A 16,988-nucleotide genomic window follows, 5' to 3' on the forward strand; every position below is an offset into this window, starting at 1 on the left:
TATGCTTTATCACACTGATTGATTTGCGTATATTGAAGAATCCTTGCATTCCTGGGATAAACCCTACTTGATCATAGTGCATGATTCTTTTAACGTGCTGTTGGATTCTGTTTGCTAGTATTTTGTTGAGGATTTTTGCATCTATGTTCATCAGTGATATTGGTCTGTAGTTTTCTTTCTTTGTGACATCTTTGGTTTTGGTATGAGAGTGATGGTGGCCTCACAGAATGAGTTTGGGAGTGTTCCTCCCTCTGCTATACTTTGGAAGAGTTTGAGAAGGATAGCTGTTAGCGCTTCTCTAAATGTTTGATAGAATTCACCTGTGAAGCCATCTGGTCGTGGGTTTTTGTTTGTTGGAAGATTTTTAATCATAGTTTCATTTCAATGCTTGTGATTGGTCTGTTCATATTTTCTATTCCTTCCTGGTTCAGTCTCGGAAGGTTGTGCATTTCTAAGAATTTGCCCATTTCTTCCAGGTTGTCCATTTTATTGGCATATAGTTACTTGTAGTAATCTCTCATGATCCTTTGTATTTCTGCAGTGTCAGTTGTTACTTCTCCTTTTTCATTTCTAATTCTATTGATTTGAGTCTTCTCCCTTTTTTTCTTGATGACTCTGGCTAATGGTTTATCAATTTTTTTATCTTCTCAAAGCACCAGCTTTTACTTTTATTGATCTTTGCTATCGTTTCCTTCATTTCTTTTTCATTTATTTCTGATCTGATCTTTATGATTTCTTTCCTTCTGCTAACTTTGGGGGTTTTTGGTTCTTCTTTCTCTAACTGCTTTATGTGTCAGGTTAGGTTGTTTATTTGAGAGGTTTCTTGTTTCTTAAAGGAGGATTTATTGCTATAAACTTCCCTCTTAGAACTGCTTTTGCTGCATCCCATAGGTTTTGGGTCGTCGTGTTTTCACTGTCATTTGTTTCTAGGTATTTTTTGACTTCCTCTTTGAGTTCTTCAGTGATCTCCTGGTTATTAAGTAGTGTGTTTGCTTAGCCTCCATGTGTCTGTATTTCTTACAGATTTTTTCCTGTAATTGATATCTAGTCTCATAGCATTGTGGTCAGAAAAGATACTTGATATGATTTCAATTTTCCTAAATTTACCAAGGCTTGATTTGTGACCCAAGATATGATCTATCCTGGAGAATGTTCCATGAGCACTTGAGAAGAATGTGTATTCTGTTGTTTCTGGATGGAAGGTCCTATAAATATCAATTAAGCCCATCTTGTTTAATGTATCATTTAAAGCTTGTGTTTCCTTATTTATTTTCATTTTGGATGATCTGTCCATTGGTGAAAGGGGGGTGTTAAAGTCCCCTACTATGATTACTGTGTTACTGTCGATTTCCCCTTTTATGGCTGTTAGTATTTGCCTTATGTATTGAGGTGCCCCTATGTTGGATGCATAAATATTTACAATTGTTATATCTTCTTCTTGGATTGATCCCTTGATCATTATGTAGTGTCCTTCTTTGTCTCTTGTAATAGTCTTTGTTTTAAAGTCTGTTTTGTCTGATATGAGAGTTGCTACTCCAGCTTTCTTTTGATTTCCATTTGCATGGGATATCTTTTTCCACCCCCTCACTTTCAGTCTGTATGTGTCCCTAGGTCTGAAGTGGGTCTCTTGTAGACAGCATATATATGGGTCTTGTTTTTTTATCCATTCAGCCAATCTATATCTTTTGGTTGGAGCATTTAATCCATTTACATTTAAGGTAATTATCGATATGTATGTTCCAATTACCATTTTCTTAATTGTTCTGGGTTTGTTATTGTAGGTCTTTTCCTTCTCTTCTGTTTCCTGCCTAGAGAATTTCGTTTAGCATTTGTTGTAAAGCTGGTTTGGTGGTGCTGAATTCTCTTAGCTTTTGCTTGTTTGTAAAGGTTTTACAAATCTGAATGAGATCCTTGCTGGGTAGAGTAATCTTGGTTGTAGGATTTTTCCTTCATCACTTAAAATATGTCCTGCCACTCCCTTCTGGCTTGCAGAATTTCTGCTGAAAGATCAGCTGTTAACCTTATGGGGATTCCCTTATGTTTTATTTGTTGTTTTCCCCTTACTGCTTTTAATATTTCTTCTTTGTATTTAATTTTTGATAGTTTGATTAATATGTGTCTTGGCATGTTTCTCCTTGGATTTATCCTGTATGAGACTCTCTGCACTTCCTGGACTTGATTAACTATTTTCTTTCCCATATTGGGGAAGTTTTCAACTATAATCTCTTCAAATATTTTCTCAGTCCCTTTCTTTTTCTCTTCTTCTTCTGGGAGCCCTATAATTCGAATGTTGGTGCATTTAATGTTGTCCCTGAGGTCTCTGAGACTGTCCTCAATTCTTTTCATTCTTTTTTCTTTATTCTGCTCTGCAGTAGTTATTTCCACTATTTTATCTTCCAGGTCACGTATCCATTCTTCTGTCTCAGTTATTCTGCTATTGATTCCTTCTAGAGAATTTTTAATTTCATTTATTGTGTTGTTCATCATTGTTTGTTTGCTCTTTAGTTCTTCTAGGTCCTTGTTAAATGTCTTTTGTATTTTCTCCATTGTATTTCCAAGATTTTGGATCATCTTTACTATCATTACTCTGAATTCTTTTTCAGGTAGACTGCTTATTTCCTCTTTATTTGTTTTGTCTGGTGGGCTTTTGCCTTGCTCCTTCATCTGGTGTCTGTTTCTCTGTCTTCTCATTTTGCTTAACTTACTGTGTTTGCGGTCTCCTTTTCGCAGGCTGCAGGTTCGTAGTTTGCATTGTTTTTGCTGTCTGTCGCCAGTGGCTAAGGTTGGTTCAGTGTGTTGTGTAGGCTTCCCAGTGGAGGGGACTAGTACCTGTGTTCTGGTGGATGAGGCTGGATCTTGTCTTTCTGGTGGGCAGGTCCACGTCTGGTGTTGTGTTTTGGGGTGTCTGTGGCCTTATTATGATTTTAAGCAGCCTCTGTGCTAATGGATGTGGTTGTGTTCCTAGGTGTTTGGCATAGGGTGTCCAGCACTGTAGCTTGCTGGTCATTGAGTGGAGCTGGGTCTTGGCGATGAGATGGAGATCTCTGGGAGATTTTTGCCATTTGATATTACGTGGAGCTTGGAGGTCTCTTGTGGACCAGTAGCCTGAACTTGGCTCTCCCACCTCAGTGGCACAGCCCTGATGCCTGGCTGGAGCACCAAGAGCCTGTCCTCCACACGGCTCAGAATAAAAGGGAGAAAAAAAGGAAAGAAAGAAAGAAGAAGGTAAAATAAAATAAAGTAAAATAAAAAAAGTTATTAAAATAAAAAAATAATTATTATTTTTAAAAAAAATTTTTAATAAAAAAAACAAAAAAACAAACAAAAACACCAGACATACAGAACCCTAGGACAAATGGTAAAAGCAAAGTTTTACAGACAAAATCACACACAGAAGCATACACATACACACTCACAAATCGAGAAGAAGGGAAAAAAATATATATCTCGTTGCTCCGAAAGTCCACCTCCTCAATTTGGGATAATTCGTTGTCTATTCAGGTATTCCACAGATGCAGGGTACATCAAGTTGATTGTAGAGATTTAATCCACTGCTCCTGAGGCTGCTGGGCGAAATTTCCCTTTCCCTTCTTTCTTCGCACAGCTCCTGGGGTTCAGCTTTGGATTTGGACCCACTTCTGCGTGTAGGTCGCCTGAGGGCATCTGTTCTTCGCTCAGACAGGATGGGGTTAAAGGACCAGCGGCTTCAGGGGCTCTGGCTCACTCAGGCCGGGGAGAGGGAGGGGTATGGAGTGCGGGGCGAGCTTGTGGCGGCAGAGGCCGGTGTGACATTGCACCAACCTGAGGCGTGCTATGCGTTCTCCAGGGGAAGTTGTCCCTGGATCACGGGACCCTGGCAGTGGCAGGCTGCACAGGCTTTTGGGAGGGATGGTTTGGATAGTGACCTGTACTTGCACACAGGCTTCTTGGTGGCTGCAGCAGCAGCCTTAGCATCTCATGCCCGCCTCTGGGGTCCTCGCTGATATCCGCAGCTCATGCCCGTCTCTGGAGCTCCTTTAAGCGGCACTCTTAATCCCCTCTCCCGCGCACCAGGAAACAACGAGGCAAGAAAATGTCTCTTGTCTCTTCGGCAGCTCCAGACTTTTTCCCGGACTCCCTCCCGGCTAGCTGTGGTGCACTAGCTGGTCAGCACCGATCCTCTGTGCAGGAATCTCTCCGCTTTGCCCTCCGCACCTTTGCTGCTGCGTTCTCCTCCGTGGCTCCGAAGCTTCCCCTCTCCGCCACCCGCAGTCTCTGTCCGTGAAGGGCCATCCTAGTGTGTGGAAACCTTTCCACCTTCACAGCTCCCGCCCACTGGTGTGGGTCCTGTCCCTTTTCTTTTGTCTCTGTTTTTCTTTTTTATTTTGCCCTACCCAGGTACATGGGGAGTTTCTTGCCTTTTGGGAGGTCTGAGGTCTTCTCCCAGCATTCAGTAGGTGTTCTGTAGGAGTTGTTCCACATGTAGATGTATTTCTGATGTATTTGTGGGGAGGAAGGTGATCTCCACATCTTACTCTTCCGCCATCTTGAAGCTCCTCCTCTGGGCACAAGTTTTAATCACATTAATTTGTTCGTTTAGAATGAACATAGATTTCTTAAATTTCTACATCCATGCCCTTCTGATAAAAGAATAATACTTACTGAAAAAATTGTGTGAAATATTATGAGGTTCATTATAATTTTTCAGTTTTCATAATGTTCTTATACTCAGTAAGTGCAACTAAATGTTTTGAAAATGTATTTCAAACACTACTAAATAAATAAATAACCCCACAGGTTGTCATTTATTCCTTTCTCAAGTGTTCATTTATACTGCTATAAGTTAAATAAAATCTTTCAATAATCAACGAATAACCAAAAGAACATTGCTTCTAGCAAAAATAATGAATAAAAATTTATACGTAAACTGAAAAACTTTTATTCAAATGGATTTCTTTAAATCTCTACAACTCACAAAAATTCTGCTGGAATTTGGTGTACCTATATCTCTTTCAGGCTTACTCCGGTTGCGATGCTTTCTATTAATGCTTTCTCCACAACATTTTTCTTCAATTATTCCCTTTTTTTTTGACATTTTCAACCTCGTTTTCAAAAATTAAAACTAATTTCCCTCAGCTTAAAAATACATTATAGTATCATCTCACTTTTTTTTTTTAAGGCTTTCCATTAATCTTATTGTCTACAGTTAAGGCATTATGCTTCCTTTGTCCAAAATTTTCTCCGAAAAGTTTCTATACTTGGCAATCACGTATTAACCATTACAATTTCATATACACCCCTACAAGTTAGTGAAATTCCAAAGATGTAATAACCTCTTCACTGTCAAAAAGCCTTTCAAAATAGTTTTGTATCAGTGCTAACTTTTATTGGCTCTTTAAAAACATTATTCATTTTTAAATCACTCTTTTCTCTTAAGTGGTAATAAAGCCATGTCTCTGTTTTTCCTTCTATGTCATTGGATCAATCTCTGTTTTCCTCATTGTTTCTACTGCTTTCTATGCACAAAATGAGACTGCGCTCTAAGGCTCTGTCCTTAGGTCTTAGACTTTATTGATCCCTACATTTTCCTGTGACAGCTTGGCTTCAACTATGAGCTCGAGCAAATGACTACTGGATTTACATCTTAGACCTAGAACACTATTTCTGAATTTTAGTTCTTCATTTCCAATGCCTGGCTGATATCTCACTATCAATATCCTGCCTCAAATAAACATGACCAAACTTAACTTTCTATCAAAACTCTTCAAATGCCACCATTTCTGTTAACTAGGTTATTTATTTCTCTGATTACTGATTCCCAAAGTTCAAAATACCAGAGGAGTCTTTCTTCACTTATTCTTCTCCTATTGCATTCAATCAATTTTTTAAAAAATCTTGCCAAATCTTTGTACTGGTCCTTTGCGATGTAATGTTGATTGTAGGACTAAGACCAAGACAGACGTGAAATCTCAGCTTCATGACTGTCTAGATGTCTTATATTAGATAAGTTCCTAAACCTCACTATATTTCATTTTCTTCCATAAAATAAGAGTAATACCTTTCCAAATCAAAGGATATGATAAATAGATAAAACACTTTTCAGAAAGTCCTTCCCCATCCACCCTAACTAAAGTATTTGCCTAAATCTCTACCCCCTTCATCCTATGTTACCATTTTATTTTATTTAGAAATTAACACTATCTGACATTCTATGGTTGACTGATTGACTGTTTTTTGCTTACAAGTTTATTCCCTATGTCTTTCCACTGGAGTTCATGAGAGCAGGACCTTTGTCAGTATTATTTACCACAGAATCCAAAATAATCTCTCTCACATATTAGGTGCTCAATACATATTTGGCAAAGGAATGAAGGAATAAAATACATGAAGTGCCTGCCACAATGGCTTTTAGAGTGTCTTTCCTCTACTTTATGCTATCTTCTTTCTTCTTTGCCACTGCTATCTTCCTGTATCAACCCTAATTACATCATTTCTGGCCTACAATAATTGGTCTCTCTGCCCTCATCTGTCTCCTAATCCCCATTAATCTGTTAGTAAAATACTGGATTAATCTCCTTTAAAAAAACTTTTTATTTATAAAAACTAGTTATTCATAGACAACAACTATGACAGAATGTCTTTTAATTTCCTACTCAAACTACTTCAGTAGATCTTCATAACATTTATTAAGAAGTCTAAACTCCTTGGTATATCATCCAAGATTCTTTTCAGTACTCCCCCTGCCTCTAAATTCCAACTAATTCCTTATACAAACCTCAGTCATTTTGATTGTCCTTAAAAGGGTCATGTCTGTTCCTACCTTTGATTACACCATACCACACAACTAGAATACCTAAATGAAATTCTTCCTTTAGAGCCCTGGTTAAGATACCAGACTTAGGGCTTCCCTGGTGGCGCAGTGGTTGAGAATCTGCCTGCCAATGCAGGGGACGCGGGTTCAAGCCCTGGTCTGGGAAGATCCCACATGCCGCGGAGCAACTGGGCCCGTGAGCCACGACTGCTGAGCCTGCGCGACTGGAGGCCGTGACGGTGAAAGGCCCGCGCACCGCGATGAAGAGTGGCCCCCGCTTGCTGCAACTGGAGAAAGCCCTTGCACAGAAATGAAGACCCAACACAGCCAAAAATAAATAAATAAATAATTCCTATTTGAATTTCTCCCTCCTCCATAAAAAAAAAAAAGATACCAGACTTAAATATTGCCTTGTTTTATATTTCCCCACGTTTTTTAAACTATTATTATAAAATCATTAATATACTCATAATTTTTAAAGAATCATATGCAGCTATAAAAAGTCTTTCAACCTTCTAATCTCTAGGCTTCCCTTGTATAATCACTGTTTATTGTTTATATATCCTTTCAGATGTGATTACTGTTCAAATGTTTTTAGATTTTTCATCAATATTCAATGTGTATATATGTATATATGCAGAATTATATATACTTACAACACATTACACTGTTCTGAAACATACATCTTTACTTTCTATATCATGTACCTGACTTGTCTAATACCTGCAGAATTAACCACTTATTTTGGACACTGACATGACTTATTTGCTCTAATATTCATATGACATGAAGCATGTTTTCTGCTATTTTTGTCTATCCATTTAAGTATTTTGTAACCTACAACTAGATATCAAGTTTCCCAAGTACTTCTTTCAACATTTTAAAAGTCAACATACAATGGTGATTTGAACATGTAATGTCACCATATTAACTATTTAGAAATTGAATATTTTATCCTCTTCCATTAAAAATCCAGATAATAATCAAATGCCTGGAATTAAACATTGAAACAAATAAACTATTTCCTAATGGAATCATTCAAATATGGAAAAAAAAATCCACTTTCAGTCAAAAAACAAATATTCTGAGTCAACCAAAAACTTCTAGAACTAAGAAATGAGAATAGTAAAGTGGCAGAATATCAGATTAAATAAAATTTTAATTGTATTTCTATATGCTAATAAAAAACAATACAAAATGAAATTAATAAATGATTCCATTCACAATATCACAAAAATAAATAAAATGCATAGAAATAAATTTTCAAAAATTAAGTGAAAGACTTGTATACTGAAAACAACAAAACTGAGAGAATTAAAGAGTACTTAAATAAAATGACAGTTCATGTTCAAGGACAAGACTAGTATTATAAAGATGGTAATTCTCCACAAATTGATCTATAAATTAAATGGAATCCTTATCACTATCCCAGCAGGAATCATTGTAGAAACTGACAAGCTGATCCTAAAATTCATTTGTAAATGCAAGGAACCCTGAATAGCTAAAGCAATATTGAAAAAGAAGAGCAAAGTTGGAGAACTCACACTTCCCTATTTTGAAACTTAACTACAAAGTTATAGTAATCAAGACTGTGTAGTACTGCTGTAAGGACAGCTATATAGACCACTGGAATATAATTGAGAGTCTAGAAATAAATGCTTACATTTATGGCCAACTGATTTTTAACAAAAAATATCAAGGCAATTCACTGGGGGAATGGGACTGGTATAATTGAATATCCACATGCAAAAAATAAACTTAGACTCTTACTTCACACCATGTAAAAATATTCATTCAAGATAAAACATAGATCTAAATTTCAGAGATATAATTATTAAAATTTTAGAATAAAACATAAAAGAAAAAATTTTTGGCCTTGAATTAGGCAGAGTTCTTAGATATAACACCAAAAGCATGATCCATAAACAAAAAATTCTAAATTGGACTTCATAAAACTCAAAACTTTTTGCTTCAAAAAGACCATTAAGAAAATGAAAAGACAAGCTACAGGCTAGGAGAAAATATTTGCAATTCTTCTATCTGATAGAGGACTTATACCCAGATATCTACTGTTATAAATCAATAATGAGACAAACACCCACTTTAAAAATGGGCAAAAAATTTGTATAGACATTGGACCAAAGAAGATATATGCATAGTTAATAAGCAGATGAAAAGATGCTTATCATCATCATCATTACTTTTTAGAGATATAAAAATTAAAACCATTGTGAAATACCCTTCACACCTACTAGAATGTCTATAGTGCAAAAGATAGAAAATACTAAGTGTTTGAAAGGACATACAGAAAATGGAACCTTCATGCATCAGTGGTTTCCACTTTTTAGAAAACAATTCAGTTTCTTAAAAAGTTAAACATAAACTTACCATACATCTCAGCAAATGCACTCCTAAGTATCTACCCAAAGAAAATGAAAATATATGTCTACACAAAGACATGAAAGTAGGTGTTTATAGCAGCATTTTCATAATAACAAAAACTAGAAATAATCCAAATGTCCATTGGTGAATGAACAAAGAAAATGTAATATATTCACATAATGGAATAATACCCAGCAATCAAAAGGAACAAACTACTGATACATGCTACAACATGAATAAGGCTCTAACACATCACCCTAGGTGAAAGAAGGCAGGTGAAAAAGACTACATATTCTATGATTCCATTTTTATAAAATGTTTAGAAAAATAAATTAATAGAGACAGAAAACAGATCAATGGTTACCTAGGACCAAGTTGGGAGTGGGGATTAACTGCAGATGGGAAAGAAGGAAACTGGTGGAGTGGTGGAAATTTCTAACACTGGATTGTGAAGACAGTTATACAGGACTGTTAATTTACCAAAATTATGGAATCATACATGTAAGATGGGTGAAGTTTACAGTAAGTAAGCTATACCTCCTTAAAGCTATTGAAACATAATGGAGACCCAAAAAAGTCAAATATTTGTTTCTCTACAATTTGATAATCCTATGTTCAATAATTTTTAGCAGTAGGCATATAGGATTTTATAATTTTTTAGTTATAAGACATTACTAATATATTCATTAGTTTACTATATTTTATGTAAATGATACAAAATACTGGTTTATATAATTTAGGTGAAGAATTTAGAAGCTAAAATTTTACTTCTATACATTTATTTAAAATGAAACCCTAATGAAGCTAATTACCTTTTTCAAAGCAGGGCAGAAATTAAAGAAAAGTCGGTGGTTATATGTTTTGAATCTTTCAGGAAGATTCCAGTTCTGAATTATTTCTTCATCAGAAATCACATGATGATCCAGTGCTTTGAGAGACCATATACTGTTGACAAGAACATGTCTATATCCTTTTAAAAGGCTCACGGGACAATCAAACATAGTGAGGGCAATGAGGCTTGGACAAGCAGATAACATACATACATTCTTTAACTTTGCAAACCCATTGTCATGTAGATAGAGAAGTCTTAGGTTCTTCAATCCACTCCAAAATCTGGTATCTGGTAGACTCTTTATCTGAAATATCATTAATAATAATATGTTAAATACAAATATAAATTTTCCATGAATTACATTGAAAAAGGAAAAATATTAAACATCTTCTGTAATTCAATGTTTTCCCAAATAGCAAATTTCTCATTAGTAAGCAAAAACAGAATTTCTAATTACCCAAATGATGACTGGGGTAAACCAAAATACACTAGGTGTCTGTAATTAATAGTGTAATTAAATAAACAAACATATATACTCCATTCAATAAAAGTCCCTTTGTAATAAGCAGACTCTTTAAACTTTTATAAAATACTTCCCTTACATGAAAAACTTAAGGGGTCAAATCAATCAACGTGATAGTGATACTCCACATTAACAAAATGAAGGATAAATATCATACGATCATCACAACAGATATAGAAAAAGTATTTGACAAAATTCAACATCCATTTATGATTAAAACTCAACAAGCTGGGTATAGAGGGAATGTACCTCAACATAATAAAGCCCATATCTGACAAGCTCACAGCTGACATCAGTCTCAGTGGTGAAAAGATAAAATATTTTCCTCTAAGAGCAAGAATAAGACAAGGATGCCCACTCTCACTACTTTTATTCAGCATAGCACTGGAAGCCAGAAGTCCTAGACAGAGCAATTAGGCAAGAAGAAGGAACAAAAGGCAACCAAATTGGAAATGAAAAAGTAAAACTGTAACTTTTTGCAGATTACATGATATTATACAGGCATACCTCAGAGATTTTGTGTGTTGAGCTCCAGGCCATTGCAATAAAGCAAATATTGCAATAAAGCAAGTCACAAAAATTTTTTGGTCTCCCAGTGCATATTAAAGTTGTTTACACTATACGGTAATCTATTAAGTGTGCAATAGCATTATGTCTAAAAAACCAATGTACATACCTTAAGTAAAAAATACTTTATTGTTAAAAAATGCTAACCTTCAATTTGTAAAAAATGCAGTATCTGTGAAGTGCAATAAAGTGATGCCCAATAAAATGCAGTATGCCTGTATATGGAAAACCCTAAATACTCCATAAAAAACTGTTAGAACTAATAAATAAAATCAGTAACATTTCAGAATACAAAATCAATACACAAAATTATGTTGACTGTCTACACATTAAGTATTAACTATCAGAAAGAGAAATTAATAAAACAATCCCACTCACAACTTCATCAAAAAGAATAAAATGCCTAGGAATATATTTAACCAAGGATGTGAAAGATATGTACACTGAAAACTATAAGACATACTGAAAAGAAATTGAAGAAGACATAAATAAATTGAAAGATACTCTGTGCTTGTGAATTGCAAGAACTAATATTGTTAAAACGTTCATACTACCCAAAGCAATCTACAGATTCAACACAAGCCATACCAAAATTTCAGTGGCATTTTTCACATAAATAGAACAAATAATCCTAACATTTGTATGAAACTACAAAAAACCTCAAATAGGCAAAACGATCTTGAGAAAGAACAAAGCTGGAGCCCTCACACTTCCTGAATTCAAGAATATTACAAAGCTACAGTAAAAAAAAAAACAGTATGGTACTGGCATTTAAAAACAAACAAACAAACACATAGGTCAATGGAACAGAAAGATAGCCCAGAAATAAACCCACACATATATGTTCAATTGATTTACAAAAAAGGAGCCAAGAATATACAATGGGAAAAGAAGAGTCTCGTCAATAAATTGTGTTGGGAAAACTGGACAGGCACTTGTGAAAGAATGAAACTTGACCACTATCTTATGCTATACACAAAAATTAACTCGAAATGGATTAAAGACTTGAACACAAAATCTGAAACCATAAAACTCCTAGAAGAAAACATTGGTGGTAAGCTCCTTGACATGGGTCTTGGCAATATATTTTTTTGATTTGACACCAAAAGCAAAGGCTAAAAAAAACCAAAACTGAGCAAGTGAGATGATGTCAAACTAAAAAGCTTCTGTACAGTAAAGGAAACCATCAATGAAATGAAAAGGCAACTGGGACTTCCCTGGTGGTCCAGTGTTAAAGAATCTGCCTTACAATGCAGGAGACGCAGGTTCGATCCCTGGCCAGGCATCTAAGATCCCACATGCCACGGGGCAAGTAAACCTGCGTGCCACAACTACTGAGCTCGCGCACCTCAACTAGAGAGCTTGCGTGCCACAAACTACAGAGCCCACGTGCTCTGGAGCCCAGGTACCACAACGAAAGATCCCACATGCTCAACAAAGATCTCGTGTGCTGCAACCAAAGACCCGATGCAGCCAAAAATAAATAAAAATAAATAAATAAGTAATAAATAAATCTTACCAAAAAAAAGAAAAGAAAAGGTAACCTACTGAATGGGGGAAAATATTTGCAAATCATATCTGAGAAGGGGCTAATATCCAAAATACATAAAGAATTCATACAACAATAGCAAAAACCCAAACGATCCAACTAAAAAATGGGAAGAGGATCTAAGTTAATGTTTTTCCAAAGAAGACATCCAATGGCCAACAGGTACATGAAAAGATACTCAACATCACCAATCATCAGGGAAATGCATATTAAAACCACAAATTCAATCACTTCACACCTATTAGAATGGCTATTATCAAAAAGACAAGAAATAACAAGTTGGCAAGGATGAGGAGAAAAGGGAACCATGTGCAGTGTTTGTGCAATTGTAAATTGGTGCAGCCACTATGAAAACAGCAAGGAGGTTCCTCAAAAAATTCAAAATAAAGCTTCCATATGAGCCAGCAATTCTACCTCCAGGAATTTATTTCAAGGAAATGAAAACACTAGCTCAAAAAGACACATACATTCCCATGTTCACTGCAGCTTTATAATAGCCAAGACGTGAAAGCAACCTAAGTGTCTATCTATAGATGAATAAATAAAGAAAATGTTGTGTGTATACACAGTGGAGTATTACTGACTCAAAAAAGAATGAAATCATGCCATTTGCAACAAAATGGTGGATGTTTAGAGCATTACACAAAATGAAATAAGTCAGACAGAAAAAGACAAGTACCATATGATCTAACTCATGTGGAATTTAAAAAAGCAAAAAACAAACAAAAAGCAAACTCTTAGATACAGAGAACTCATTGGTGATTCAGAGACAGAGGGGGTGGGTGACATGGTGAAGTTGCTGAAAAGATACAAATTTTCAGTTATAAAATAAATGAGTCCTGGGGATATAATATACAGCAGGGTGAGTACAGTTAATAATACTGGATTATATATTTGAAAGTTGCTAAGAGAGCAGATATTAAAAGTTCTCATCACAAGGGAAAAATTGTAACTCTTTGGTGATGGATGTTAACTTGACTTATTGTGATCATTTTGCAATATACACAAATATTGAACCATTATGTTTTATACCTGAAATTAATGTAATACTATATGTCAATTATAGGTCATTAAAAAATTAAGAAGTCAAGAAGTAGTCTTAAGACTATGGATTTAAGAAGTAAACCAAATCACACACCGTTGGTCTAGATAATTTAAATTAAAAATGTTTGCTTATACTTAAAATTTTTGTGTTTATATATATTTTTTATTTAATTTTGAATTGTTTATATTTCACATATAAGACTACCTGGGAGAAATACTGTACATAGATAACATAAGTGCTTATTAAATATCAACTTCATTTATATGCAGATAACTGAAATGGCTATTGCTTACCTGATTTCCATGGAGATCAAGTTTGACTAATTTTATACAACTCTGAAGTGGATGAATATCTGTAATAAAATTGTTTGAGAAGATGCACACTCTAAGAGAGATACAAGATTGAAAACTTTCCATAGATTTTAAATGCAGGCCACTGAACTTCACAAAAACAAAATATTTTTGATCTTCTATTATATTTTCATTATAGTGACTCCATTCTCTATGATTGGTTAGCTCTTCTGTGATTGTTCCATGAAACATCTAGGAAAAATGGGAAATTTTGAACGTTTTTTTCAACTTTCAAAAATAAATCTATATGAAAAAAATACTTTCTAATAGACAGTGAGAATAAAATGGGTAGAAAAGTTAAAATTTTTAAGAATATAATTTCCATAAAACCTATTCCAAAGCATTTTAAATATATAACATGTATATAATTACAACTCAAAAATGTATCATTTCTCTCACCAATGAAATAATCAGTAAGAGGAAGAAATACTTTCTTTTTCCTGAAATACTTCAAGAACATGAAATTCAGTGAAATAGCTGGGATTAAAACATCACCTCTAGGCAATACAACTAAAACAAACACAAAACTATACCCCTCAGACTTCCCTGGTGGTGCAGTGGTTAAGAATCTGCCTGCCAATGCAGCGGACACAGGTTCGAACCCTGGTCTGGGAGGATCCCACATGCCACGGAGCAACTAGGCCCATGTGCCACAACTACCAAGCCTGCGTACTGCAACTACAGAAGCCCATGCTCCGCAACAAGAGAAGCCACCGCAATGAGAAGACCATGCACCACACGGAGTAACCCCTGCTTGCCGCAACTAGAGAAAGCCCACGCACAGCAACAAAGACCCAACATAGCCAAAAATAAATAAACAAATAACTAAATTTATTTTTAAAAAAAGAGAAAACTATACCCTAACATGCCTTGTATAATAAGTTTGGTGAAAAGATATTGTTAAATAAAGAAGAGCATTGAATGATGAATCCCCAAGTTAGGAAAGTGATAATCTTTGTTGGAAAGGCTGATAAATGCAGCTAAATGAAATTAAGGGGCAATACAGGGCTACAAGGATGATTCAACAATGTAAATCAATCATTGTGATAAACCTCATGAATGGAATGAAGGATAAAAATCATATGATCGTATCAATAGATGCAGAAAAATCATTTGAAAAAAATTTAACATCTTTAAATAATAAAAACTCTAAACAAAGTGGGTACAGAAGCACTGCAATTCAGCATAACAGAGGTCATAAATTATAAGCCTGCAGCTAACATCATACTCAGTGATGAAAGTTTGAAAGCTTTCCTCTAAATTCAGGGAAAAGAAAGTGCCCACTCTCACCATTCCTATTCTACACAATACTGGATATCCTAGCTGGAGTAATCAGGCAAGAAAAAGAAATAAAATCAGAAAGGAAGAAGTAAAATTGTCTTTGTTTGCAGATGACTTGATGTTATATACAGAAAATCCTAAAGACTCCATCAAAAAACTGTTAGAACTAACTTAAAAATTCAATAAAGTTGAAGGGCACAAAATCAACATGCAAAACTCAATTGCATTTTATATTTGTTAACAATGAACTACGTGAAAAAAATAAAGAAGACAATCCCATTATAATAGCATCAAAAATAATCAAATGCTTAGGAATGCATTTAATCAAGGAGGTGAAAGATCTGTACACTGAAAACTGTAAGATATTAATGAAAGGAATTGAAGAAAACAAAAATGATTGGAAAGCTATCTTGTGTTCATGGATAGGAATAGCTAATATTCTTAAAATGTCCATACTACTACCCAAGTCATCTATAGATTCAGTGCAATCCCTATCAAAATTTCAATGACATTTTTCACAGAAATAGGAAAAGCAATTCTAAAATTCATATGGGACCACAAAAAAAAAAAAAATAGGAAAAACAATCTTGTGAAAGAACAAAACTGGAGGCCTCATACCTTCTGAATTCAAAACAACATATTACAAAGCTACAGTAATCAAAATAGTATGGTACTAGCATAAAAACTGGCCCATAGATCAAGGTAAAAGAATTGAGAGCCCAGAAATAAACCCATAAATATGCAACAACAATATTTGACAAAAGAACCAAGAATACTCAATAATGAAAGGACAGTATCTTCAATAAATGCCTAAGAAAAAACTGCCTAAGAATGAAATATTCACATGCAAAAGAATAAAATTGGGCCCCTGTCTTACACCACTCACAAAAATTACTGGAAATGGGTTAAAGACTTAAATGTAAGACCAGAAACCATAAAACTTCTAGAAGAAAGCTTAGGGGAAAAAAGTTCCTTTTACATTCGTTCATCCTGGTAATGACTTTTTGAATATGACATCAAAAGCAAATTAACAAAAGCAAATACCAACAACTGTGGCAACAAACTAAAAAGCTTCTGCACAGCAAAAAAAAAAAAAAAAATCAAACAAACAATCAACAGAATAAAGAGGAACCTATGGAATGGAAGAAAATATTTTCAAATCATAGATCTGATAAATGGCTAATTTCCAAAATATAAAAGGAACTCATACAAATCAGTAGAAAGTGATAACAACAACAACAACCTGATTAAAAACTAGGCTAAGGACCTGAATAGATATTTTTCCAAAGAAGACATATAAATGGCCAACACATACATTAAAAAGGTGCTCAACACTAATCATTAGGAAAATGAAAATCAAAACCACAATGAGCTATCACCTCACACCTTTGAAAATGACTATATTCAAAAAGGCAAGATTAAGTGTTGACAAAGGTGTGGAGAAAAGGGAACCCTTATACACTGTTGGCTGTACCAACATAAACAGTATAGAGGTACCTTGAAAAATTAAAAATGGAGCTACCATGTGACATAGTAATCCCACTTCTGGGTATATATCCCCCCAAAATGAAGTAATTATCTTGAAGAGATATGTGCATCCCCATGTTCTTTAGTCCCAATGGCTAAGACATGGAAGGAACCTAAGTGTCCACTGACAGAAGAATGGCAA

The 16,988-nt window shown here is 34.9% G+C and overlaps 1 protein-coding gene across 1 annotated transcript in view; it reads right to left on the bottom strand.

Annotated features, from left to right (window-relative positions):
• The window catches only part of LRRIQ3 (leucine rich repeats and IQ motif containing 3), a 225,305-nt gene that overhangs the window by 189,640 nt on the left and 18,677 nt on the right, over positions 1–16,988 (bottom strand). Inside the window, exons 2-3 of the mRNA XM_059899348.1 lie at positions 13,982–14,230; positions 9,985–10,308 (exon numbers count right to left, since the gene is read on the bottom strand). Coding sequence (XP_059755331.1) covers positions 9,985–10,308; positions 13,982–14,230 — 573 coding nt within the window. The remainder of the gene's footprint in view (positions 1–9,984; positions 10,309–13,981; positions 14,231–16,988) is intronic.

Source organism: Balaenoptera ricei, chromosome 1 (assembly GCF_028023285.1).
Source record: "Balaenoptera ricei isolate mBalRic1 chromosome 1, mBalRic1.hap2, whole genome shotgun sequence".
NCBI lineage: Eukaryota > Metazoa > Chordata > Mammalia > Artiodactyla > Balaenopteridae > Balaenoptera > Balaenoptera ricei.